This window comes from Euleptes europaea, chromosome 12, assembly GCF_029931775.1.
Source record: "Euleptes europaea isolate rEulEur1 chromosome 12, rEulEur1.hap1, whole genome shotgun sequence".
In the NCBI taxonomy this organism is placed as follows: domain Eukaryota; kingdom Metazoa; phylum Chordata; class Lepidosauria; order Squamata; family Sphaerodactylidae; genus Euleptes; species Euleptes europaea.
In genome coordinates, this window is record NC_079323.1 from 27,071,181 (window position 1) to 27,099,155 (window position 27,975).

A 27,975-nucleotide genomic window follows, 5' to 3' on the forward strand; every position below is an offset into this window, starting at 1 on the left:
GACTTTTAGTATCTTTTGCATTTCATCATGTATCATTATCCTAAACTTTCTTGCTTTCCTACAGATCCACTACATATGATAAAATGTTGCATTTCCAACTTTTCCCATTAAAGTCTTTTTTGGCTTTAGCAATGTCTTTGGGAGTGATATACCATCTGAGAATGTTCAACCCTTCTTGAATGTTCAACATCAAGAAACAGAGAGGTAAATAAAAACAAGATCAAAATGTAACAGAGAAACTAAAAACATAAACCAAACTGGTGCCATGCAAACTGCAACAGCTATCTGCAGTATATTCAGGGACACATTATGCATCAAACACCTGGTACAAATGTACCCTTGCATGCAAACTGAAAGAGTGACAATCAGACGCACTTGTTTCTGTGGTTAGGACTGGAACTTTAATATAAGTTCTGCCTTAAAATACTACATTTCACTTGATTCTTTATAGGAAGTGGAGAACAAGCAAATAGAAAAGTTTGGAAAACAGTAGTCAGAGTTTCAGTTTGGGAAGCTGCTTCACTCCTGCAGTCTTCTTAATTGGTCCTTTCTTTGGGTCCAAGATTCTTTGATTCTTTGGAATATTACACCTTCCTCTGAAACATAAGTGAGAAGGAAGTTCAGAACTGCACGTGTCTGAGTTGGGGCAAAAAGTTAAACTGCTCATATGCTTTATATTGTATTACTTTATTATAGCCATTGCTGGAAGGAAGGTGACATGGTATAGCCCAGTCTTGTCAATTCTCAGAAGCTAAGCAGGGTCGGTACTTGGAAAAGAGACCTCCAAGGAAGACTGCAGAGGAAGGCAATAATAACCCACCTCTGCTTCTCACTTGCCTTGAAAGCCCCTTTGCTGGGGTCGCCATAAGTCAGCTGTGACTTGACAGCACTTTACACACACACACAATCATTGGTGGTCCAGACTCTGTGAAACACGTGGTATGTAAGTGTTAAAAATTAAGATTAATTAATAAAAAGGACTTTCCTGAAGGCTGACAGATCATTTTAATTTAACAAGCATAATTTCCAAGCCATTTTACAACAATGGAATGACAGAGTTTAGGGAAGTGGCTCTTTGACGCGTCATCTGTGGCTCTTCTGAGCACCGTTCCCCAATATGGCACCTGCCCCATGTTCCAAGGAAGTGTGCAAAGTCTTTGCTCAGTTGGCTTGTGGTTGGCAGGTGGTTCCCACCTTGAGTCATCCCCCACCAGAGGGACTGGAGGAAGGGTGAACTGCAGGCCCCATGTTAGAGATGGAAGGGGCCTGAAAAATCATGTGGATACAGCCAAGGTTACAGTTATATATTTAATAGTTATATTATTGTATGTGTGTGTTTGGTGGGGTGGCACACAGGGCATACAGTTGCCAGGTGGCTCTTTTGGTTTAAGGTTTTCAGTTATCCTTTAAGGTTTAAATTACCCTTTGTCATTTTTGAAGTTCTCTGCTATTTGCCTTTTTCAAATACTGTTTACATTTCTGATTTCCCTTTTATAATAGTTTGAATGCAAATTGTAATTTTCATTCACTCAGCTATGTTTACACTTCAGTTATGCATGCCAAACTGTTGTTGTCGTTATTATTGTTATAATTGCTACATATATTGGAATACTATAAAAAAGATGTCGGTCATCTGAAGAGCCAGAAAAAGATATTCTAGGCACATCAACCTTAGAAGAAGAAGAGTTGGTTTTTATATGCTGACTTTCTCTACAACTTAAGGAAGGAGTCAAACTGGCTTACAATCACCTTCCCTTCCCCTCCCCACAAAAGACACCCTGTGAGGTAGGTGGGGCGGAGAGAGTGTGACTAGCCCAAGGTCACCCAGCTGGCTTTGTGTGTAGGAGTGGGAAAGCTAATCCAGTTCCCCAGATTAGCCTCTGCCGCTCATGTGGAGGAGTGGGGAATCAAACCCAGTTCTCCAGATCAGACTCTACCGCTCCAAACCACCGCTCTTAACCACTACACCACGCTGGTACCAATTCATGGATTTTTAAATGCTTGGACAGGTCAGGAGAGAACACTTGCTTGGGAGAACAGGAATACTGGCCTGGAAAAAACTTGAAATCACTGATCTCTCACACTGCCCTCTTTCTCCATTTGCATGTGAAGATCGAGGTTTCCTTGTTTAAGAAGTCTGTGATCTAACTCTAAACTGTTGTGATATCGGAATTAACAACAAAGGCTGAAAGAGAATGAAAAGTCTTCTGTCTAGGTGCAGCACACAAGGGGAGGGGGTGGAATGTGCAAGCCCAAAGAGGTCAAGTTTTTTCCACCCCATAAACAAATTGTCTGCGACATCTAAGTGGAGCCTGTGGTTTGCCTTTTCCTGTGGTTTGTCTTCTTAGGCACACAGAGAACTTTATCGTCTATATGACTAAACAAAATTAATAAAAATAACAGCAAAAGAGGAAAGAGGGGAGATGTTTAAGATATTTGTATCCCTCCCTCCATGTAACATTCCTAAGGCAGCTCCCCTTGCATTTAAGAAGAAGATTTGGTTTTTATATGCCGACTTTCTCTACCACTTAAGAAAGAATCAAAGCGGCTTACAATCACCTTCCCTTCCCCACAACAGACGCCCTGTGAGGTAGGTGGGGCTGAGAGAGTGTGACTATCTCAAGGTCACCCAGGTGGTTTTATGTGTAGGAGTGGGGAAACAAATCCAGTTCCCCAGATTAGCCTCCGCCACTCATGTGGAGGAGTAGGGAATCAAACCTGGTTCTCCAGATCATACTCCACTGCTCCAAACCACCGCTCTTAACCACTACACCATTCTGGCAACTGCCATCCTCCATATTTAACATGAAGTGAGAGAACTAGAATCTTACATGCATTATGGGGAATTTGGGTGCAGTACCCATGTGCTGCGAGCAAGACACTAATCACTTCTGAAATTATTTGGAACATGTAGCAAAACCACTGTCCCTCAGCCTGTGGCTGTTGTGAGGATAATGTCAATGGAATAAAGGAATCATCCCCTAATTATTCTGCATAGGCCAACAGAGTCCATGGAGGGAACCACGTGATCAGTAAGCCCAGCCAAAATTTGGGAACTCCTGAAAATAACTACCTAAAATCTACAAAGCAGGAGCATGTGTACATTTGTTATTCCATATATCCTAAACAAAACAGAATGCCTCAGTGGAAATGATGAAGGAAGGAAAGCTTCTGAAGCCCAAGAGCTGAAAATATTTCAGTTTATTTAGTCTGAACAGATGGGTCTAATAATTTTAAATTCCTTAAACCAGCTGTTCAGAAATCATGCTAAGCTTACTTCTGAGAATCTCCATTATTGCACCATCATCTGGAAGATGCGGGAGGGCCAGAAATCCTGCTTAAATCGCCAGGAATTCCTCCAGACACTGGGCTTTTTTCCACATAGTGACGTTTTCCTGTGGAAGTCCCATTGTTTCCGCAGCTGCCAATGAAGCGCAGCAGCAACGGGGCTTCCTAATAGTGAGTTTCCCTGCTTTTTCTCTGCCCCAGTACCCACAGTGGCCATCACCCCTTGTGCATTCATTGACCCCAGGCTACATAACCTGTGTGGGAAAGCTCATGGTGCAAGGACAGTAATGTTAATGAATGTTAACATTCTTCCATTGTGAAAGGTGGTTTGAGAGGGGTTTTTTAAAGTTGAAAGTTAATACAACGAACGAAACACTAGCTCTTTTTAGTAAGGAGCTTTGGAGCTCAGATCCAAAGTTACGAATGTGGTTCAGCACACCTCAGCAAGCCTGAACAGGAACAGACACGAAGCATTTCTCCCTACATTAACCAGGTTTTCTGCTGTGCCAACAGGACTGGTCAATGTTACAAAAAGAGTGGAGGATTTCTGTTTAAACTGGCTTCTAATTTTGTTTGACTATCACCAAAAAGTTGATTGATTTAAACACAAACCATGTGGGTCAAAATCCCAACTATTTGGCTCATTATGCTCAAAATAATCAACCAAATGCTAGAGGGTATAATTCCTGCTGCCACTTTTCAGGATCTGAACACATTGAAGTTACCGACACATATTAGACGTCCCTTAATTTCCCCTAACAGCCTTGGAATGAGGGTAGATTTTCCCGTTGCTACAAATGTGGTGATCTTAGCCTATATTTGTGATTACAAATACAGAACTAAGACAATGTTGGAGACAGACAGGAGTAGTTCTCCTTTCAAAGTGAATCATTCAGGAAATATTTTCCCTATAGTTAGGGAGCTTCATGGACTGGCCTGCAATAAGTATCAGTGACTTTGCTACACGTGTTGGTTAAAACCAGTGTTTTAACTCTATAGTAACACACCTACTACTGATAGGAGGAGGAATGGTGAGGGTAAGAGAAAGTGGCATGAATATGGATGGAAGGGGGATATGCAGAAATCTGCACTTTCATAACCACACTTTCCCCTCTGTTTTCGGCATCTACCAAAGTACATTGAGAACAACTGCAGTGGAGCTGAGGAAAACTGGAAAGATCAGCAGAAATATGATTATAAAAATCTACCACCATTTGGGAAGGAATGTGGAACAAGCGCTCCATGTGGAAGCAACCAAAGATTCTATGACTTCATTTCCCCAACTCCAACAGAGAAAGACTTCCTTCGAAGAAGATAATTTCCCCCCCCCCATCAGAAAAGCCTTTCTCCACCAGGCTCCATCCTCTATTAAATTAAGTCTTTCTTGAAAGAAGAAAGTCATAGGATCCAACTCAGCAGGAAGGTAGGATCCCATCCTATGTTGGTTATAGATACTTTCCCAACACTTGCTACAAAGCCCCATTCTCACAACTGCAGATATAGGATTGGATTCAAGGGCTCCTTTCCTCTAAATGAGGTGTATTTGTTGGTCATATAGCAGGAGACCTTGGATCCAGATTATGGATGTTTGCCTGAAGAATGCTATCACAGAAATTCTGGCATGTTACCACTTCTAACAGCATAGGGTTGTTTTCAGGGTATTTGATCTGTGGCAGAGATCCACATCCAAACTGTTCTTGTGAACTGGTTGACATGCATACCTGGGATGCAAGAATGTGGCAAGTTTTAAAAGCAAAACAAAAACTATGTCTCCTATATGCATCTCTACATGCACCTCTAGTTTATAAAAAGCAATAGAGTTGGAAATCTAATCAAATATGATAGCTGTTATCAACCCGTTGGGCCAAGGGAGCGTCTCTCTTGTGTTTTCAAACCACAGGCCTTAATGCCACATGGCATCCTGCTTAGAACTTCAGAGGTCTTTCTAATACAGTGTGTAATATGGAACAGTGGTGTGCTGTTTAAAGAAGAGTCAGAAATCTCACAGCCTGTGCTTAAAATAGATCTTTGGATCCTGGCCATGGTTTTTAGCTGCCCCTGCACAAAGATGCACAGTACTGTAGGCATGTTTGGAAATTAAGTGTACCTCTTAAGATTATCTTCCCAACAATTTATTGTTAATCTGAGTTCTTTATTATTCATGGTACATTGATTTTCATTAAATAGTCTCAAAACGTCATCTCTATTGAGTTACTGATATTTTTTATTTAATATAATAAATTGATTTATTCATTTAGATGTCAGGCTTTTGACTAACAAGTATTTCATCTGTGAAAAGCTAAACTATGAAGGTTACAAAAACAAGATAGATATATTTAGTTTTTATAATGGGATACTTTATTGTAATTCTATGGCCAATTTTTTAATGCAGTACCAGTAATTATTTGCTCTAAATTTAAACTTGGCATACCAACAACCCTATACTGTAGATCTGATTTGTATTCTCAGCCCCCTCAAATGGGTTGGCTTTCTCTTCATTATGAACATTTAATCATCTGGAAAGCTTTCTGCAGCACCTGTATAATTAAAAGTCCAGGTATGACTTTTACAAATATACTTGAAGCAATCAGGATACGGGAAAATGCCATCTTAAAATTATCTATGTTATATAATAAGATACAGTTGTGCTACCTTTAAAATATTTAAAGAAATTGCTCATATGTGGAGGAAGGTTTAGGAGGTTGGGAGAAGAGAGGGAAATGACCATTTTTGGATTGAGGTTTAAATAGGAAAATATCATCACTACAAATTATACAATGGAATAATAAACTGTTTCACAGTCGATGCAGAATAAGTCAGCAGAATACATAATAATTTGTTAGGAATGTGACAGAACTATGTATAATATGCTGGGGAAACAGCTTCCATGCTGTATGTGAAAGGCTGAGTCCAAGACGTGTTTTTGTTTCGTTTTAATGGTTGTTGAGACATGTTTTTATATGTTATGTTTTAAATCTGTTAGCTGCCATGGTTGCCCTGATGAGGGGAGAAAAGTGGGGTATACATTTTGTAAATAAACCAAACAAATACCTCAGAATCTGGTTTTCCCTCTTGATGTCTACATCCTTTTTCTGCTTCTCAGTTGATTTCAATGATCCTGATATCTGCAGAAGTAAATACATGCCAATTCTTAACTCCACACACAAACTGGAATGTAATACAGCTTCATCTGACAGAGATCCTTTGTACATGAAGCTGTGCATTTCTATGACATCTTCCCCATCTTCACTGGTTGGTATAAAAATGTTTTCTGACACAAACTATGCGGAAAACTTAGGAAAAGTGATCACCTACATGCTGTGATTTTACTAACTGATGAACTAAACTGCATGCTTGGAACTTCAGCATTAAGCATATTAATTTACACAATGGCTATAATGTTTGCTGCTTTCATCCATGGCTGAAAGGGCAGAAGTGTCTCTCAGGCTTGCATGCTTCCACTACTCAGGTAGGCATCTTCTTCCCCTCTGCTGATGGAAAAGGATATACTTCATATTCCTTTTCTGACCCAGCCAGAGCTGAACTCTCCCCACAATTAGATTTGAATTAAAGATTAAAGTCCCAGTTACAAGAGCAAGAAATGTTGCCTCTGCACCAAATCAAATACTCTGCATGCAGCTGCTGCATTTCTCTATTGTTAACAGGGCAAGCAAGTCACCACTAATTTTCTATTCTCAGCAGTTATCAAAATAAAAATCCCAGAGTTTAATTATATCTAATTTATTGAAACCACTACAGAAGGAAGCTAGCAGAATTGTCTGTATCGATAGATATGGCAAAATATTGATGGAATGCGTTCTTCCTGCTAGGAAGCATGCCTCCACATGGCTGGAATAACACCTTTCAGTTAGTCCCCAAACACCAATAGGCAATGCCTTCTTTCTTCCCGTTTCTACCTACTGGATAGGTCAGATTGGAATTTAAAAGGTGAATGCCTGCAAATGAAATTTGGTCTCTGATGGTTTTCATACTAGCTTCCTTTGCAAGTGGAAAAAAAAGTTTACCCGTTTCAATATTTAAAAGCTTTACCTGCTGTAACTAACACTGGGAAAAACAGAAATAATAAACAACAATTACTAGGAATTAAAAAGAAAAAATCTTTACCCTAAACCTGAGGTGGGCAACCCACTTAGCACAAAAGGCCCAGAGTACACAATTTGGACATGCTTCAATCTCTGTGTGTGTGTGTATGCACACAGGCATGCAGAGTGGCTATTTTCTTCTTTCCTTCCTCTCCTCTCCTCCCATCATCCCACCCCCCAACCACTGATAACTGGCTCCTTTTAAAATCTGGAACGTTTTAAATGCAGTGTTGCCACTGTAATAACCTGCCACTGCATTACAAAGATTTTTGTTTGTTGGTTTTTCTTCTTCTTTAAATCACAGATGTGAAACAGGGAACTGATAGGGTGCCAGAAGGCACCACAGTACCCAGTAGTACCAAGCTCATCTATGCTGATTGAATCAAGGACCTAAACATATGCCTTGTGAAATGCTGCATTTTCAGAAAACTACCTCATGAAATGAGAGTGCGACTGAAACCCAGAATAAATCTAAAATAATGTCAGATCTTTTTAAAAAAATTCAAACCATGATGTTTAGGGGGGGGGGGATTTGTAGGTTCTGAAGTGAACTGCCTTCCATGAAAGTTACAACTTCTTTCCACCCCCCTAAACGGTTGTGTGTTTATAAAAGGGTTTGTTTCGTTTTCAAACATCTAGCAGACTTGCAACAAATAGGTTCACAGCCAGGCAACATTTTGGCATTCAGGATTTTAAAGGATGCATGAATTATGGGAAACTGAAATGAACAGCACCACCCTAAGCCTTGGAATGGCTTATTTGTTTAATAAATTTAGATGCCACCTGTCCGAACACCTGCACAAGGTGGCTTAGGATGCTGATCCAGCCCTACTCTGGCATATCCTGGAGATATTTGGGGGGAGGGGAAGCTGTGCCAGCATCTGACTTAGGGTTGTCAACCTCCAGGTACTAGCTGGAGATGTCCTGCTATTACAAATGATCTCCAGCAGATAGAGAGTTCACCTGGAAAAAATGGATGCTTTGGCAATTGGACTCTGTGGCATTGAAGTCCCTCCCCTCTCCAAAATCCACCCTCCTCAGGCTCCGCCCCCAAAATCTCCAGGTATATCCCAACCCAGATCTGGCAATCCTAGTCAGACTGGTGAATCTCCTGCATCAGAGTAGAATTGGGAGGCATCGCGGTGCAGCAAGGATTAGTCAGCACCCTACAGCTCTCTAGATCCAGTCATGCCCCAAACACTGGGGTTAACATGAACAAGAAGCCTAGTATAGCTTCAAAGATCCCCATAGAACACATGAACAGTGAAAATAAAAGGCAGGAACAGAGACAGAACAAAGCTGAAGCTTGCTGGGGGTAAGTAGCTGCAATAAGTCTGGGATTGCTGGCCAAAATGATGGGTACATAGCGCATGAAAAACTTCTGGCACAGGGAATAACCTTGCAGACTGCACTCTGCAATTGAAACATGAACATTTCTAATATTAAAATTTCACTGATTTCTTCAGTGAACTTAAGTGCATCCAGCTGTATTGAACCAGTGATTCTGGACATGCTGAAGTGTACTGCTGAATAGGCAGAGAATATATATTAAAAGTGGAGTGTGTATGTGCAGCCTCTCCCCACGTGCCACCCCCACCCCCCTTAGGATTTAAGCATACCTCCTAACAATGACAAAACACAAAATATATCAGTACCAAGCTAGCCTAGCAAAGGGTACCATTTTTCAGCAATTTTACCTCATTCTATAAGACAGAGATAATTATACAGAGTAAACCATATGCTTGCTGGTTAAATACATAGAAAAGCGACTAATTGCAACCTTTCTTTTCTCTCCCCTCTGGTAGACAATAAGATGAATGACAGTTGTTTATTTATGGTATACTGAAGTATCTTTCCAAGCCATTACTTTTCACACTATTTAAGGAATAGCTTCCTTAGAACAATAAAAAGAGAAGAAAAGAGGAATATATAGTCATTCTAGACTATATATTCATTCTAAATTATATATTATTTACTTTCTCACGGAATAAACCCATGCATGGCAATATTGTTAGGGAGGGGTATTTCCTGATCAGATAGGATCCTGAAATTTGGTATACACATGTAATCAGAGCAACGCCAAAAAATCAAAACTGAGGCATTTGTACATTCTTCTCTCAAACAAGACAGGAAAACCCCTCACAAATTATTACAGTGCTCCAACCCTAGCAGAAAGACGATTGCACGTGTCATACACAAGAATTCACGAAGCCGTCTTATACTGAATCAGACCAATACTGCATCAAGGTCAATATTGTCTACTCTTACTGGCAGCGGCTCTCCAGAGTCTCAGACAGAGGTCTTTCTTGTCATCTACTAAATAGTCAAAGGGTTGGAGGGAATCTGCACATTTCTCCATCAAAACAAGGTATACCACCAAGTGGTTACAATACTTTCAAGTTACCCAGAAAGCCAGAAGTAGCCACATACAGTGATGGATACACAGTGATGGATACAGTGATCCATAAGTGGAAGGTGCTGACTGTCATATATCTCTCCCATAGTCATCCCCCTCACTAATTTCTAACTCTGGAAAAGTTTATTCTATGGTAGTGTGACACACTTAGACTAATAGCACACAGGTCAGGAAGGGAATAAAATAGACCTTTCTAATTGTTCCATTAACTCAGGTCCACTGATGGTAGAAAGAGGAGAGGACAATTTCCCCTATTTCCCACTGCAGGCTCCTGATCCATGTGTTTTATGTGGGTCCTGTGATCCTGGGAATACTTTCCCATGGCTAAAAAGAACTGCTGGGGGGGGAGCGCAATCTTTGTGTCCCCCAACTGCTAGATCCAACCCATCACCTAAGCCTTTCAGATTACTAGTAATGTCTGCAAATTGAATGTTTTGACCCTGTCAATCCAACTGCGGGCCGTGAAATTTAACTTATATTAAAGGGTAGTATTCTAGCACAGAGCGATCCAAACTGCATGGGGAAAAGAATAGTTGGGGTGTGCGTGGGAGTTCTAATTTATCTAGTAGAGCCAGCGTGGTGTAGTGATTAAGAACAGTGGTGTAGAGAGGTGGAGTCTGATCTGGAGAACTGGGTTTGATTCCCCACTCCTCCGCATAAGCGGTGGAGGCTAATCTGGTGAACTGGATTTATTTCTCCACTCCTACACACGAAGCCAGCTGGGTGACCTTGGGTAAGTCATTCTCTCTCAGCCTCACCTACCTCACAGGATGTCTGTTGTGGAGAGGGGAAGGGAAGGTGATTGTAAGCTGGTTTGATTCTTCCTTAAGTGGCAGAGAAAGTCAGCATATAAAAACCAACTCTTCTTCTTCTAGTAGCAGCAACGAATGCACACGAATTATTGTAGAATGGGCTTCATTTACATGTTTATATTAGTCGGTGACCTGGTTTCCACCCCCAGACATGTAGCTTTTGTGCAATGAATCCACTGTTGCAAAATAGCATTATGACTATTAAGTGCTCATTCTATAGAAACCAGAGCCAAGCTAGGTAGATATCATCAATATAGTGTAAATGAAGTCCATTGAAGAGACCTCAATGCTACAGACCAGATGCCTTAAATGGAGTAATCTAGCTCAACTTCACGTCCTCTGACCGGCAGTTGAGGGCTTCGACACACAAAGGTCTCTCCAAAGTCTGCTAACTGAGAACCTTTAATGGGATATGTCAGATAATAAATTTAGACCTTCTTCACGCAGAAAATGTGCTCACCACCTCCTCTAATGTAAATGATTTACTACAGCAGGTTCTCCTGAAATGTTTACTAAAATAAACATCTTAGTTTACAGGGGTGCAGTCTATACCCCCCACACACCAAACTGGTGGCAGTTCCAAAAGCGGGGAGACATTGACACCATCGCCAGGGTTCTGCAAGGTAGAGCAGGTCCTCACCTGGCTCTTACCCTGACAATGGGAGGGGGAATTGGGGGGGGGGGACTGCAGCAGTGGCCTTGGCCTGCGCTTCTGGGGGCTGCCATCTTGCCAGGCTGAAGCGGCCCTTTAAACCCTTGCCTGAGGCTCACCACGGTTGTGAGTGAGAAAGAGCAACTATGGGAACCGGTGGCAGGACAGGCTTGACCACCTACAGCCCAGGTGCCAGAGCAGGACTTTAAGAGGGAAGCTTCCAAGGGAAGGTGAAGGTGATTACTCCAGCCTCTCATGGGATGAAGTTCCATCATGAGAGGGCGAGGTAGGGTTGGCAACCTCCAGGTGGTGGCTGGGGATCTCCCACTATTCAAGCTGACCTCCAGAGACCAGTCCACCTGGAGAAAATAGCTGCTGTGGAAGGTGGAATCTATGGCATTATACCCCACTGAAGTCCCTCCCCTCCCTAAACCCCACCCTCCTCAGGCTGCACCCCCAAAATCTCCAGGTATCTCCCAAGCCGGAGCTGGCAACCCTAGGGCGGGGGCAGGGTCAAGGCTGGTGCAGGTAATGGGAAGGAGGTTAATAGTGGGTTGCCAGCCAGCCAATGAGGGCATGCTGGACCTTAGCTCTTGACGCTGGAAGAAGTAAGGCTAGGGGGAAAAGAGATAAACATGGGTGACTCTTAACCCCCTCTCCAAATTCCAGAGCCATCAGGCTTATTATAGCCAGGGGGAGGGCCACTACCCACCCCTCCAATATTGTTAACTTGGGCTTTTAAGTAGCCACTCATGTGGAAACCTGTGGTAAATAAGAATCTCAACCATATGGTTAGCCATGGACATTCTTATAAAGTGGAAGAATGATGAAACTAACTCACACATGACATGCTGTTATCCAAAAGAGGCATCTATAAGTAGAGCAATGCTTCAACTAATTTTTCTTAAAACTTAATACGTGGAAAACGAGCCTACCAACATTAAGCTTCAGTGAGTCGGAGGAATGGGAGCACAGAAATTGATCTTAGCAGTAAACTGGAAGCACTGTGACAACACAGATTCAACCATTACTTCTACAGGGACAAAAAGATGGGAAGAACAGTTAACATTCCCTTCCTAGCAGTCCAGCTAAGTCAGCCTTAGCTTTTCAGAGTTTTGGCTTGGAGCTAAATCAGCTTAACATAGAAGAAAAGTCCAGTGGGGGAAAACAGTAGCAATCAGCTTAGGATAAAATGTTTTCTCATTAGGCTACAAAGATTGTTTGGACTTACCTGTGAAATCACTGCTAAGTAAGCACGGCGTTCATCATTAATTTTATGGTAAGCCTAAATTCCAAATGAGAGATAAGTGGTTACAAAAGCAGAGGTGAGAAGAGGTTAGGGAACAAGAACCCAGAATTAATGGGCTTTAAAAATACTGTATGCAATTATTACATTATTCTCATCAGTACTGTAGTCTACAACATGTCAGCTAGCACAGAAGATACTTAAGAAGTGCCTGAGAGGTGGTGATGTCACACCTTCGCTTCTTGTTCCGATCTGAGGGTATAATCTTTCAGCTGGTTCTGCAGACTTTTCTTCTCTTCTTCCAGTTGTTTCAGAAACTGATTTAAAGAATCCTGCCATTGTATAGAGAATAAAATAAAATCAAGCTTATAAATGTTCCACTCCCATTCTTCTCATGTGGGAAAAGAAGTAGAAGTAAGATAATTACTGCACTCCAGAATTTGCGCCTGAACACTTTAAATACTTAGCAATTGCTAAGGTTCACTGTTCTCCCTGTTGTTGACAAGTCTCCTGCTGACTTACCCAAGGTGATGCAGAGGAGTCGACGACGCAGGGTGTATGTTACTATCAGTTCTGCACTGTAAATTTTCCAGTATCTTTAATGAGATGCTGTTTAGTTCAGGGCTTCATTTTGCCCTCCCAGTTACTGTGTTTTATGTGGTTCCAATTTAGACAGGTGCATGTGGGACGGGATGATCACCAGTGCAATTAGAAACGCTTACTTCGCTTAAAATCCCTTCTTTGGAGAACTTCTGGTACTATAACTGACATGCATAGGCAAATTTGGCTTCATGTCACGATGCCACGGCAGCAGCCCTTCCTTGCACGGCATTTTCAGAACTGCTGTGGGACAGGGGCGGATTGGCCTCTTAAAATTACAGGGGACACATGAACACATGAAGCTGCCTTAAACTGAATCAGACCCTTGGTCCGTCGAAGTCAGTAGCAGTGGCTCTCCAGGGTCTCAGGAAGAGGTCTTTCACATCACCAACTTGCCTAGTCCCTTTAACTGGAGATGCCGGGAATTGAACCTGGCACCTTCTACATGCCAAGCAGATGCTCTATCACTGAGCCACAGCCCCTCCCCAAATTCCCAAGGGGCTGCTGGTAGCCAGGAGCAAGCCAAATTCAAGAGATATTGGCTAGGTTGCAGAGGCCACCTGGCTCAGGCCCAGCCAGTGGCAACAACGTTGGCCTGGCCTGATCCCAGCTGAGTCCAAGCTAAGCAATTCCTGTGTGACTCCCCCACAGGAGCAACCTGAACTGGAGTAGATAGCATGAGAGGAGGTAGACAGCATGAGAGGCAAGCCTACACGGATTGGTGTAGTGGTTAAGAGTGGTGGTTTGGAGCGGTGGACTCTGATCTGGAGAATCGGGTTTGATTCCCCACTCCTCCGCATGAGTGGCGGAGGCTAATCTGGTGAACTGCATTTGTTTCCCCACTCCTACACACGAAGCCAGCTGGGTGACCTTGGGCTAGTGACACTCTCTCAGCCCCACCTACCTCACAGGGTGTCTGTTGTGGGGAGGGGAAGGGAAGGTGATTGTAAGCTGGTTTGATTCTCCCTTAAGTGGCAGAGAAAGTCAGCATATAAAAACCAACTCTGCTTCTAAACTGATTGGCCCATTTTTATCCTGTCCTTCCTTTAAGGAGCTCGGGATAATGTACATGGGTTTCTTCCTCACTTTGTCTTCACAACAAGGCTGTGAGGTGGGGGAGAGGGGAGGGGAGGGGAGACTGGCTCAAGGTCACCTGGTGATCTTTATGATGGAGTAGGGATTTGAAGCTGGGTCTCTCAGGTACTAGTCCCAGACCCCAACCATTAAACTGAACTAAGCAGCAGTGGACTCATTCTTCCAACAACAGCCTGAAGTCAAAACAGTACAATCTACACACACCTTTCTTCCTGAGACCAGCTAAGACTTCCAACCCACAGCTTATCTTCCTCCATAATAAACAATAATAAATATGGATAATGTGGGCACATCAGATAAGTGGTATACAATGAGAAGAACTATTTTTATTTGTGCAAAAAAAAAAAAACCCACTTTCATAATAGTTCCCCAGCTGCCTGTTTTTGAGCATTTCTGGAAACAACTTTTTTTTAGATCAGAGACAAGAGCTAACACCAAAGCAGTCAAAGGATGAAGCGTTATTAAAAAGCTGCTGGCACACTGCAATAACCCCCCTGCTGGCATGAAAATCAGAAACTGACATCAGGGCCACAGATTTCAGGAATATTTTACCCATAGCTAGGCAGCCAGCTGTGAACTTTAATCTTCTCAAGGAAGTAACACACAGCACAAATATATATAACATCACTGTTTTTTCCCCTTCTTAAATAAAAAACAAAAAAAGCCTTCGACAATATTTTTAAAATCAAAAACGTTTCCTAATTACAGACGACACTCTCATGAAAGAAAATGAACATTCCCCTTTTGTAGTATACAGGGCCCTAGAATACCACTGAAATTAAATGGTGACGGGTAATTATTAAGTACATTGTTATCCCGCCCATCTCCCAAGGAGTCCGGGCAGGGTATGGTTCTCCCCCTCCTCCATTTTATCTGTGAGGTAGGTTACATCTGAAAGCCAAGGTCACCTAGCAAGCTTTGTGACAGAGTGGAGATTTAAACCTCAACCAGGGGCAGGGCCTTTTCAGCTCTGGCCCCAGCCTGGTGGAACTCTCTGTCTAGTGACGACTTAGCTCAGTTCCACAGGGCCTGTAAGACAGAGATGTTCCGCCAGGCATACGGTTGAGGCAGCAACGGCTTAGTACATCAGCTGGCCTCCCTTTCCCCCTCCCCTTTTTTCCTTCCCCTTTCTTCTCTTTTTCTTCCCTCTTTTTCCTTTCCCCCTCCTTTGCTGGTTCTTGCCCTTTTCCTGGATCTCTTCTTGCCTCAATTCCTTGAGGACTTTTTACTTCTAGATCACTGCTGGTCTTCTGCCTACGATCGTTTATGAACCCACCTCACCATCAAAGGAAAAGTTTTGTTGTTGTTGTTGAGCATTACATAGTAGCTATGAAATTAGACTGCCATGTTTTAACTTGATTAGTAAAATTGTTTTAATTCTATGTTTTTAATTTATATATTGTATTGTTTAGATTGATTGTTGGAAGCTGCCCTGAGCCCGACTTGGCTGGGAAAGGGCGGGGTATAAATTGAATGAAATAAAATAAATGAACCTGACTCTCCCAGATCCTAGTTCAACACTCCTAATCCTATACCACACTGATTAGGTTAGAACAAATTTTAAAAGTACTGTCACACCATGGGGCACCCTACCCCTGGGGGAGAGCGGGTGGAGCAGGGGCACAGCTCAGTAAGGCAGCAGCCCAGTGGGTGGAAGTGATGGAAGAGTCATTAAAGAAGAGTTGTTTTTTATACCCGGCTTTTCTCGAGCCAGCGTGGTGTAGTGGCTAAGAGCAGTGGTTTGGAGAGGTGGACTCTAATCTGGAGAACCGGGTTTGATTCCCCACTCCTCCACATGAGCGGCGGATGCTAATCTGGTGAACTGGATTTGTTTCCCCACTCCTACACATGAAGCCAGTTGGGTGACCTTGGGCTAGTCACAGTTCTATGAAGAGCTCTCTCAGCCCCACCTACCTCACAGGGTGTCTGTTGTGGGGAGGGGAAGGAAAGGTGATTGTAAGGCAGTTTGATTCGTCCTTAAGGGGTAGAGAAAGTCGGCTTATAAAAACCAACTCTTCTACCATATAGAGTCTCAAAGCCGCCTATAATCGCCTCCCCCACAACAGGCACCTTGTGAGGTAGGTGGGACTGAGATTCTGAGAGAACTGTGACTGGCCCAAAGTCACCCAGCAAGCTTCATGTGGAGGTCTGAGGACCCAGTTCTCCAAATCAGAGTCCACAACTCTTAACTTTTATACGTCACTGATGATAATAGGAGAACTGTTAAGCACTGAGACCCCATAGAACTTCACATTAGCTGGATGATATGAAATATATCCAGTATCTTGCCACAAATAGGTTTTGGAAACCAGAAACCTATGTGCAAGCAATACAAAGGATATTTAAATATGAAGTGCCCCCTGGTGGGCAATTTGGGAATTCACAACAATCCTGCATTGCTTTGGGTATTCTACACCCTCTATTTTAGCGATTCTGGGAACAGAGTAGATATACTTCATAGCTGCAACAGTATGCAGGGGCTACACACATTGCATCCCTGATTAAAACTCCAACACTGCAGTATGAAATAGAGCTACAGCCTTTAAGTCCATTAATTTCAATTAACTTAAAGTAACCCTGCTCAGAACTGCGCTGCAATTTAGGTTTTATCGTAAGAATACAACCATCTCAGATTTTAACATTTTAACAACATTCCTTGAGATATCTATGTTAACCTTGAAACCTCACCTTTAGGACAAACTGGGGTGCCAACTCACAAGTAAACCAGTATGTAAAAGTACCAACCCTGTTTCAGCTGGAAAGCTGTAAGGTTTACCTGCAAGTAAACCTGCTTGCAAATAAGAACACTATTTGCCCCCTTTACCAGCAAACTAATAGACTAGAGTCACAAGTTAACTGATTAGTTTTCAAGAGCCTTTTTTCCCTTCATTGTTCCTCAGATACTCCTTTATATAAAAGAATAAGACAGGAAAAGTGGAGGCTGAATTAAAACAGAAAGAGAAGTTGAAAGACAATAGAGTTTAGTACAGAACTACAGGGATGATAGAACAATGGATGGATTGAGCCTTGGGCAGCTCAGAGCCAGGCGCCTGAAAGACCCAATTAGGGAAGGGATGGGGCTACATAATCTTTGCCTCTGACTTGGCTCTCAGTCCTAGAGACTTGTTCAACATGAAAATACCTAGCTTTGTATTGCTTGCAGGGCGGGCATCACCATACCCTGAGGTGGGGCAGCTGCCGGGGTCCCAGGCTTCAGGCAGAGCCTACTGTCTCTTTTAACCCAGAGAGCTCCTTTCCACCGAACCTGTATGCCTAAATATTGTCGAAGGCTTTCACGGTCAGAGTTCATTGGTTCTTGTAGGTTATCCGGGCTGTGTAACCGTGGTCTTGGAATTTTCTTTCCTGACGTTTCGCCAGCAACTGTGGCAGGCATCTTCAGAGTAGTAACACTGAAGGACAGTGTCTCTCAGTGTCAAGGGTGTAGAAAGAGTAATATATAGTCAGAAAGGGGTTGGGTTTGAGCTGAGTATTGTCCTGCAAAAGTATTGTCCTGTAAGTATCAAGATAATGTGCTAATGAGGGTATGGTATGTTAATATGGAACCATTGTATCCTGAAGTGATCTGTTAATGTGTGTAATCCAAAACTAATCTGTATGGCTATTGTTGAATGTTGTCTTTGTCTGGAGGTTTTTCAGGGCAGGAAGCCAAGCCTTATTCATTCTTAAACTCTCCTCTTTTCTGTTAAAGTTGTGCTGATGTTTGTGAATTTCAATGGCTTCTCTGTGCAATCTGACAAAATAGTTGGTAGAATTGTCCAGTCTTTCAGTGTCTTGGAATAAGACCCTGTGTCCTGTTTGTGTCAGTCCATGTTCAGCCACTGCTGATTTCTCAGGTTGGCCAAGTCTGCTGAACATGGACTGACACAAACAGGACACAGGGTCTTATTCCAAGACACTGAAAGACTGGACAATTCTACCAACTATTTTGTCAGATTGCACAGAGAAGCCATTGAAATTCACAAACATCAGCACAACTTTAACAGAAAAGAGGAGAGTTTAAGAATGAATAAGGCTTGGCTTCCTGCCCTGAAAAACCTCCAGACAAAGACAACATTCAACAATAGCCATACAGATTAGTTTTGGATTACACACATTAACAGATCACTTCAGGATACAATGGTTCCATATTAACATACCATACCCTCATTAGCACATTATCTTGATACTTACAGGACAATACTTTTGCAGGACAATACTCAGCTCAAACCCAACCCCTTTCTGACTATATATTACTCTTTCTACACCCTTGACACTGAGAGACACTGTCCTTCAGTGTTACTACTCTGAAGATGCCTGCCACAGTTGCTGGCGAAACGTCAGGAAAGAAAATTCCAAGACCACGGTTACACAGCCCGGATAACCTACAAGAACTGTATGCCTAAGTTAGGAATGTAGGGCTCTTAACCGGATGCTTCTTTGTCTCACTGAAACAAGCTTTCTCTCCTAAGACGACCCCAAACTTTAATTAAAAGCCAAACAAAAGCCTGGCTAAACCGACACTCTAAGCCATCATTCCCTGTTTGAGGGGGAAAGTTGGGTGACCTCCACCCATCCAAGGGAGTTCCATGGGCTCCGACTGGCTTACGATCACTTGCATCTGCATGAAGCCTAAATCACTCGATTGGTTCAGGGCCCCGGAGGAGCGGTTGGACTTCTAGGGATGACGGCCACACCTTCCCGGCCGATTTCCTGCAAGCACTCCGCCACCCATACGCCCAGCGCTGATGGGGAAGCACATGCTCGTGGTGCACAGCAGCTGCACGCACCGAACGGTAGTTCTGGGGAAAGGGCGTGAACGTGGTGCAGGTGGCTGTGAGCACAGGCATGGGGGCAAGGTTTGTGAGCAGAAGGATGCACAGTCAGATGGGGGGTAGAAAGAGAAGTGTGACAGGGGCCTGGTGGTGCGCAGAAGGGACCCCCGGGCACTGTCTGCCCACCCCCCACCCCAATCTGGCACTGGCACTGATAGTCCGCTTATTTAATCTTGACTGTCTGCCTAGACTATGGCTCTGCCCTCCTGTGTACAGGAATTGACATTCTGCCTGTCTCCACCTATGCCCTCTATCATTACTGACCCCCTTCTTGGACGTGACTCCCTTCTGCCCACGGCTCCCCTGCCTGCCATTTTAGGGAAACTGGTCTAATTGGAATCAATCCCAGCTGACTCTGACAGCGGCTTTCATGCAGGCTGTGTCATGACAGGGGGAAAAAGATGGTTTTCCTTTGATAACGTGGAAAATTAATTTCTGGAGGGAACCTTTATACATTTCCCTGTAATCTCTCCTGATGAAAGGTTGCAGGCCGGCTAATTTTGCAGAAAGGAGCGTTCACAATGTAGCGAAGCATGCACGAGGCTTGTGATTGCTTCATAATTATTGCCAATATAAAATAAAGCCTGTGAGGCACTAAAGAATTTACCAATTACACAGCGCTCACCACAGGGATGCCACTGAGTTGCCCTTGGTGCTAGGGAGAAGTTTCAATATCCAGCCGTAACAGGCACAAATTGATTTCCCCCCCTCATTTGCTATGCCAGTCAGTTCTAGCCCACTGCCTCGGTGCTTGGCAAATCACCACTTCTAAGAAGACATCATGCAATAAAATAAAAAAAAAATCAGATTCTTAGAAAAACCAGTACATGCAGAAAAGAACAGCCTGTAAAAACGTTAACAAACAATTAAGAAAGAGGTCTGTTCAAGTGAACAAAACACCAGTGACCTTTAGAAGCAGCTGTGTATTGAAAACCCAATTTGCTTCCTTTTTCACCATCCAATCATTTTCATTACTATTAACTCATTACTATTTTCATTACGACTCCACTCCATTTTCATTACGACTCCATTTTCATTACGATTCCAATAGGCCTATCCCCAGGATATTAAACATATCCTTTCTACTATTGTAAGCTTATTATTCTGAATCGAGATGATTAACCTTTGCAAGTGGAACAAAAATGTGGAGAAAAGCCATGCTCTGGGATGTTCAGACGGCATAATCGTGTTTGTCTGCTGCAGCCAAAATAACAAGAAGTCTTGTGGTACCCTTAAAGTCTAACAAATTGATTGTGGCATACGCTTTTGAGAATCCGACTCACAAAAGTTTATTCCATCATAAATCTGTTAAGATTAAAGGTGCCACGAGATTTTTTGCTAGTCACAGTCCAGTCTAAGCAGAGTCACCCCCTTGCATTCAATAGACTTAGGGTGCTTTCACACATGCCAAATAATGCACTTTCAATCCACTTTCAACGCACTTCGCAGCTGGATTTTACTGTGTGAAACAGCAAAATCCACTTGCTATCGTTAAAGTGCATGGAAAGTGCATTATTCAGTATGTGTGAAAGCGCCCTTAGAAGGATGTACCCCTTCCTGGGAACATACCGCACCTGTTTTGGTAGAACAGCCTATCCTGACATGATGTTTTTAATAAACACATAGATGACAATCACACAGAAGTTCTGACACATGTCTTGTTCACAGTTTTTTAGATCTAACCAATAGTAAACAAACAGGGACCATATTTGCCATGTGTATGATAGCATTATTTATCGTTGTCAAGTCACAGACACATATTATAGGCAATTACAGCTCTGAAAAGTAAGGCTGACGTATGATGAAAGCTGAATTGTACACATGGTGGTGGGTGCATACTCCATAAAGCCTAGTTGGTGGAGCACCCAGGCTTTTCCTGCAATCATTGTTTGACCAGTAGTCATGAACAAACTCCGACAGTTGAGAAAATTGCCTACCAAAAACATGTCAAACTGCATAAAACTTCAGCAGTAGAAGCTAATCATTGTGAAGCACGGTCAAAGTACTTCAGAACCTAAATGTTACAAAATGGAAAGGGTGGGGGAGAGACAGACACAGAGAAATCTTCCAGTCTTAAATTGGTCCACAGAATAAAGCATAGCATATATTTTTATAGTAAAATTAGTAGGCATTTGTCCAATCAAACACATCACACTTACCAGGTGCATTTGATCAAAAGAGCGAACGGAAGCCAATCTGTCTACAAATAAGAAAAACATGAGCATTGTGATAATCAGCATAGACGCACAAGTTATCTCTTGTCTGTAATAACTGTCAGCTTCAGAGGAAAAAATGAAGTTATATCATACCTGTTGGGTTGCCGCAAACGTGCTGCATTTTTCCTTGGAGAAGCCCAATTTGCCTTTCTAACTGTCTGTTCAGTTCTATTTGTGTTTCATACCTGGTCTTCCATTCATTATCTTAAAAACAAACAAAAATTACTACGTTTCATGCCTTTTGATTCACTAAACTGAGTTATCTCAAACTTTGCAACCTTCACATCTAGACACTATGCTTACTCACAGAAAACCGCAAACATACTACCTCTAGAAAGAAAATCATTACCTAAATTTTTATCATGACAGGATACTACTTCATAGGTTCAATATCTCACAACAGAACATTACTTCATAAGAAGGATAATTCAGCACAGTAGTAAACTGGCTAGTTGTGGATGATGCAACTGCAAAACCAGGCCACCCCACAGCAAAGGTAAAGGTGTGTATCTATCCACTTGAGAACTCCCCGAATCTGCTGAAAATATGACTTTGTAAGTCAACCTCTGCTCAAAAGATGGAATAGTTAAAAGGTAAAAAAAAAAAAAGTGGGTGGAGAGAAATCAGCCCACTCAAGTCCCTGAGAGCTCAGAACATTGTGCAATGAAAGCTTCTACTTCAGTCCAGGGGGTGGATCTAGCTCCTGGAACTAGAGGACAGGGATCCCACATTTACTGGGACTGGAAGCCTTGAGCCCCATTATGTATACTTTGATCAGGTGTGTGCAATCGAGCAGATCAGGCACTTAAAATTATATTTTCCAACAACAATGCCGGAAGTCTATTGTTGTGTTGATACTGTAATTAAATTTGCAATACTCTCTTGATTTTTAATTGGTTCAATTCACCAGCAGTCTAGATTTAAGTTTCCTACCGTCGTCATCAATGCCGGCAAGGCTTTTCTCCAATTCCGCGGCTGTATTTTTCATTTCGAACAGTGAGAGTTCAAGCACTTCTCTGTATAAACAGAGAATAAGTAGTTACATAATCTACAGCCTCCCAGTGACCTATAAAAACTTAATACTTATAGACATATGAAAATGATCTTTGTGCTTGCACTAGAAATTTATCATCAGATAAATTTGGTAGGATGCTTCAAAGTGCACAAGGAGGCTCTGCTTAAGACTCTTAATTCACAAAGCCTATAAAATCGGGAAGCAGCTGTCCTTATAAAACCACATATTACCCCCTCCTCTGATATTTTCTGGGACTTTCAGGTGTTAAAACTAAACTGACAGATGGCAGCTTCAGCTCATGCTATTGAGCAAGACCACATTAAGACTTTGAGAGACCCAGGACTAACGGATTATTGAACTTCTGTGCCTGCTGTGGCCATATGTACTAGAGCTGCACCAAAATGTTTATTTTAAAAAATTACTATTTTGCCATTCCTTTTTGGCACTCAACACCCAATTTAAAATCCACTTGAATAAGCAGTAAAGCAATTTCCACACCTACTCCCTCAGAAGAGCCAATGTGCTTAGGGGCATCAGACAAGGATCTGGAAGACTCACAAGGCCTTCTTAAGCAGTTACTTAAAGGGTGGGACTATATTCAGGACCGAACTGTCAGATTCAAATCTCCACTTGCCATGGGCCAGTAACGTTCACAATAACCTTGCAGGCCGTGACGAAATGGTTGAAGCAGAGCCGACTGAGGCTAAATCCATGGAAGATGGAGGTCCTGTGGCTGGGCCATGGTGGCCGGGAGGTGGTGCACCAGCTCCCGGCTCTTGATGGCATGCGACTAACACTTGCCCTGCAGTCAAGAGTCTGGGTGTGATCCTGGATGCCTCCTTATCAATGGAGGTTACTGGGCTAGATGGGTTTTTTTCCTGTGTGGAAAGCCATCAAGTCACAGGTCGCTTTTAGTGCCCCTGTAGGGTTTTCAAAGCAAGAGGTGTACAGAGGCAGTCTGCCATTTCCTGACTTTGCACAGCAACCCTGAACTTGGTTGGTAGTCTCCCATCCAAGTAGTAACCAGGGCTAACCCTGTTTAACTTCCACAAACTGATGAGACTGGGCTATCCTGGGCTATCCAGGTCAGGGTGCATCTTTTCTAAATCAAAGCTTCTTAAACTATGGGTCGCGACCCCATATGGGGTCCCGTAACTGAATGTGGGGGTCGCGAAAAATTTGGCAACAGTAAAAGGTTTCCGAACCTATGTGTGTGTGTGTGTAAAGTGCCTTCAAGTCACAGCCGACTTATGGCGACCCCTTTTGGGGTTTTCATGGCAAGAGACTAACAGAGGTGGTTTGCCAGTGCCTTCGTCTGCACAGCAACCCTGGTATTCCTTGGTGGTCTCCCATCCAAATACTAACCAGGGCTGACCCTGCTTAGCTTCTGAGATCTGCGAGATCAGGCTAGCCTGGGCCATCCAGGTCAGGGCTTCCGAACCTATACCAAACAATTATTTTTAAATACATTTCTCCATGATTGATTTGTATACCTATTTTATACACCTATATACCCAGGGTCACATAAAAATTTCTTGGGTGAAAAGGGGTCGTGAGTAGAAAAAATTTAAGAAGCCCTGTTCTAAATCACCTAGTGAGGATGCAGCCTGTCATTTTCTGTATTACCGGTACTGGAGCCTATGAACTAGTGGCTTTCAAACTGTGTTCTGGGGAGTAATACTTAGTATTTATTATTCCAGAGAGATAGCCATATTGACCTATTGCAACAAAAATAATCAAGTCTTCTTTTTGCCATCAAGTCACAGCTGATTTATGGTGACTTTGGGGTGGTGGTGGTTTCAAAGCAAGAGATGTTCAGAGGTGGTTTGCCATTGCCTGCCTCCTCATCACAACCCTGGTATTCCTTGGAGGTCTCCCATCCAAATACTTGCTGGGTTAACCTTGCTTAGCTTCTGAGATCTGACGAGATCAGGCTAGTGTGGGCTACCCAGGTCAGGGCAAATCTCATGGCATCATAAAAGCTAACAAAATTTTACTCGTTTTTGTGGACTAGAACCCCCTTCTCCTGGTGCAGTTATTACATTTCATCCTGTGTTTTCTGCATTTCATCACTACTTGAGACTGCTGGGGGGGTTGTTTAGTTTTTTTGCAACATCTCTTACAATAAAATGACAGCACAGTGAGGATCCATTCATTGCATCTGGAGAAGTCAGCTCTAATTTCCAAAAACCTATGCTGGAATAAAATGTCGTTAGTCCTTCAAGTGCCTCAATATTCCTGTTCAATTAGCATTTATGCGGCACTCTCAAAGGACCGTCGCGTGTATTATTTTGTAACTGTTAACAGCAACCTTGTGAGATAGGTATTATTCTTACATCCACCCACAACTGCAGCTTTTCTTTCATTGAGGAATACTGCCATCTTCATTTCACTTTATGTCTCCAGTTACTGGAGGCCGACTTTTAGCAAGGCGAAGAGAGCCACCTCCGGCAACCCATTCTGAGTACAATTAAAAGCAGCAGATTGAATGGCAGATGGCTCTGATTCATGGAAGGCAGCCCACTAACAAGCTTGCCAGTACGAGCCACGCTTAGGACCCAAGCACCATTGCTCTTCTCCAAGAGCACGTCATACCCTCTCCCCTCTTCCCCATCCCAGACATACAATTTTATGAGTCATGTAATAATGTAATAAAAATTTTCTGTTTTATTTCCAAAACGATAAAAATACCACGGTCACGGACTTGCAGCCCAGGCCAAGACCCTGTTAAAATGCATCCCTTCCAATACTCCGATGCCCGGACTTTAAATGAACAGCAGTTCTGCCACGGCACGCTCATGCTCATTCCACTGAAGCTTGTGCTGGAGAACTTCCCAGTCAATTATGGCCCATGTTAATTAGCATGTATATGCAATTTTCAACTTGAATGTTCAGTTCCAGTTATCAGAATAAAGACGTTGGGTTGGATCTGCCTTGCACTCGCTGAATTGGGAAGGGGATGAAGATGGCCCCCGTTCAAAATCAGCACCGATGTTAGTGAGTGTGCTTCACCCAGAGTCTTGCTGACACGGCGGCACTCTCTAAGGGCACTACTTCTATGTATTCAATCCCATATTTCCTCTTCAGTTGCTTTAGAAGAGTTGTTTTTTTTATATGCCAACTTTCTCTACCACTTAAGGAAGAATCAAACTGGTTTACAATCACCTTCCCTTCCCCTCCCCACAACAGACACCCTGTGAGGTAGGTGGGGCTGAGAGAGTGTGACTAGCCCAAGGTCAACCAGCTGGCTTCATGTGTAGGAGTGGGGAAACCAACCCAGTTCACCAGATTAGCCTCCGCAGCTCATGTGGAGGAATGGGGAATCAAACCCAGTTCTCCAGATTAGCGTTCTCTGCTCCAAACCACTGCTCTTAATCACCCTGGCTAGAGGGTTCACAGTGCAATCCTAAAGAGAAATTACACTCTTTATGCCCACTCAGAAGGGTGTAACTCACCTTAATGTTGCACTGTCAGCCTCCTTCACCCCTGAAGGAATGAAGAGTGTGTTAAGGTGGGGGGATGGCAGCAAAATACTGGATAAACAGAAACCATCCCCCACCTCTCCGCCTTCCAAACCTAACTATGGCCAGGAATGGCAACTATGCACTTTTCTCAACTGCCAAGACTCTATTTACCCAATATATTTTAAAATATAAATGTACTGTTCACAATGATAACTACTCCAAGGTCACGGCTAAGCAGTCTCTCCTCTGGCAGGAGTTCAGCGAGCAGCCTTAGTCAAACCCCTCTTCTCCCAGAGTGGGTCACAACCTCATTCCCCAGTTCATTCTCAGGACAGGAATATAAACACTGGCCTACCTCACAGGGAGGGCTGCCAGGTCCCTCTTCACCAACAGCGGGAGATTTTTGGGGCAGAGCCAGATGAGGGCGGGGTTCAGGGCGGGACTTCAATGCCATGCAGTCCAACAGCCAAAGCGGCCGTTTTCTCCAGGGGAAATGATCTCTATTGGCGGGAGATCAGTTAGGGTTGCCAACCCCCAGGTACTGGTCAAATAAGACAGTAGTAGGCAAAAGTAAACAAGCAAAAAAATCGAAAATTGCAAAGTGCTGTCACTATATTACACGAGTGCAACAAGATAAACAAGCAAGGCTAAGCAACTGAGGTTACAAAGCAAGGTAGCAGAAACAATAGGCTAATGCTAATAAATAGACAAAAGTTCATATGAAGCGTATAGTTGCGTTCTGGTCAGTTTCAAATTCTTCAGACAACGGAGAAGTAGGTGGTGGTAACGCGGCTCCAGAAGCATTCCAGCGCTTTCGCTACATAGGTAGCTTCATCAGCCACGAGGGCTTAGTTGTACAATTCCTAGGATAAATTTGGATAAACATCAATGTGTTGAAAACACATATAGACCATCTCTCTGGAACGTTCCACTTATTACCAACAGTGTTTCCTGATTCCAGGATCACCGTGAATTGAATTTATAACCAAAGACAGGTTAATTGAATGTGAAAAGTTGGTAACTTGTATACACATTGATGTTTATGTTGTAATTACTGTAGTGAATATATTTGTAATTTTCAGTGGCTGTGTACTGAGTATTATTTCCTTTAGGATCGCATACCTCATATCAGTACCTGGAGGTTGGCAACCCTACTCCCAGGCCTGTTGTGAGGATTCACTGACATATTCGTACACCAAGCCCTTTAAACGCTCTAAAGCTCCCCCTAAATGCAGCATCATTATTATGGGGACATGCAGTGAAACCATTCAAGGCCAACACTGTTGAGAAAAAAACCATCCTTGGGATTGTTGCAGTAAAACAGGGGTTCGGTGGGGGGTGGGGGCGAAGAGAGACCCAAGATCGTTATCAAGAAAACAGTTTATTTGCAGCTGCTGACTCAGAGGCCCTAATGGGCAGAAATCTCTGAGTCCCGATTATACTGGGGAAGAGACATTGATCCCAATTCAAGTTATGACCATACATCAACAAGTGATGCACCTCCGATTGTATTACAGACAGAAAGGCGACTCAGGACAGTTGCAGTTTCATCCAGTTTCTCCTATCATTGCTTATCGTTCACTCCATAGTGGGTAGCTGTGTTAGTCTGTCTGCAGTAGTAGAAAAGGGCAAGAGTCCAGTAGCACCTTAAAGACTAACAAGAATATTTTCTGGTAGGGGATGAGCTTTCGTGAGCCACAGCTCACTTCTTCAGATACTTCAGTAGTAGAGAGAGAAAGAGTCCAGTAGCACCTTAAAGACTAACAAGAATATTTTCTGGTAAGGGATGAGCTTTCGTGAGCCACAGCTCACTTCTTCAGATACTTCAGTAGTAGAAAAGAGCAAGAGTCCAGTAGCACCTTAAAGACTAACAAAAATATTTTCTGGTAGGGGATGAGCTTTCGTGAGCCACAGCTCATCCCCTACCAGAAAATATTTTTGTTAGTCTTTAAGGTGCTCCTGGACTCTTGCCCTTTTCTGCTTCTGACACTCCATGACTCTTAGCGCAGTGACCCAGTGCACAGAGCAGGCTTGTAGCTAGGCAGAAATTCCTTCCCTGGCAACCTGGAAGCCAGTTAGTACCGGGAGACCTGTGGGGTATTCTCCATCACAGTGCTTTCACCCTGCTTGGAAGGGAGGGGGGCCCCGGCCGGAGACTCACTTCATTTGCTTCTCTTGCTCCACCTCCAGCATCACCTGCTCCGAGCCCGCCGCCCCTTCGCCCATGGCTCCCCGC

At 43.1% G+C, this 27,975-nt stretch overlaps 1 protein-coding gene across 1 annotated transcript; it reads right to left on the reverse strand.

The window, feature by feature from the left end:
• Positions 1–484: 484 nt before the first annotated feature.
• CCDC169 (coiled-coil domain containing 169) lies at positions 485–27,965 on the reverse strand. Its single transcript, XM_056858693.1, has 8 exons — positions 27,901–27,965; positions 22,194–22,276; positions 21,354–21,464; positions 21,204–21,244; positions 12,751–12,849; positions 12,503–12,556; positions 6,340–6,413; positions 485–596 (listed from the first exon to the last, which is right to left on the reverse strand). The coding sequence occupies exons 1-8, from the start codon at positions 27,963–27,965 to the stop codon at positions 494–496; spliced, it is 630 nt and encodes a 209-aa protein (XP_056714671.1). The 3' UTR covers positions 485–493.
• Between the last annotated feature and the right edge of the window lie 10 nt (positions 27,966–27,975).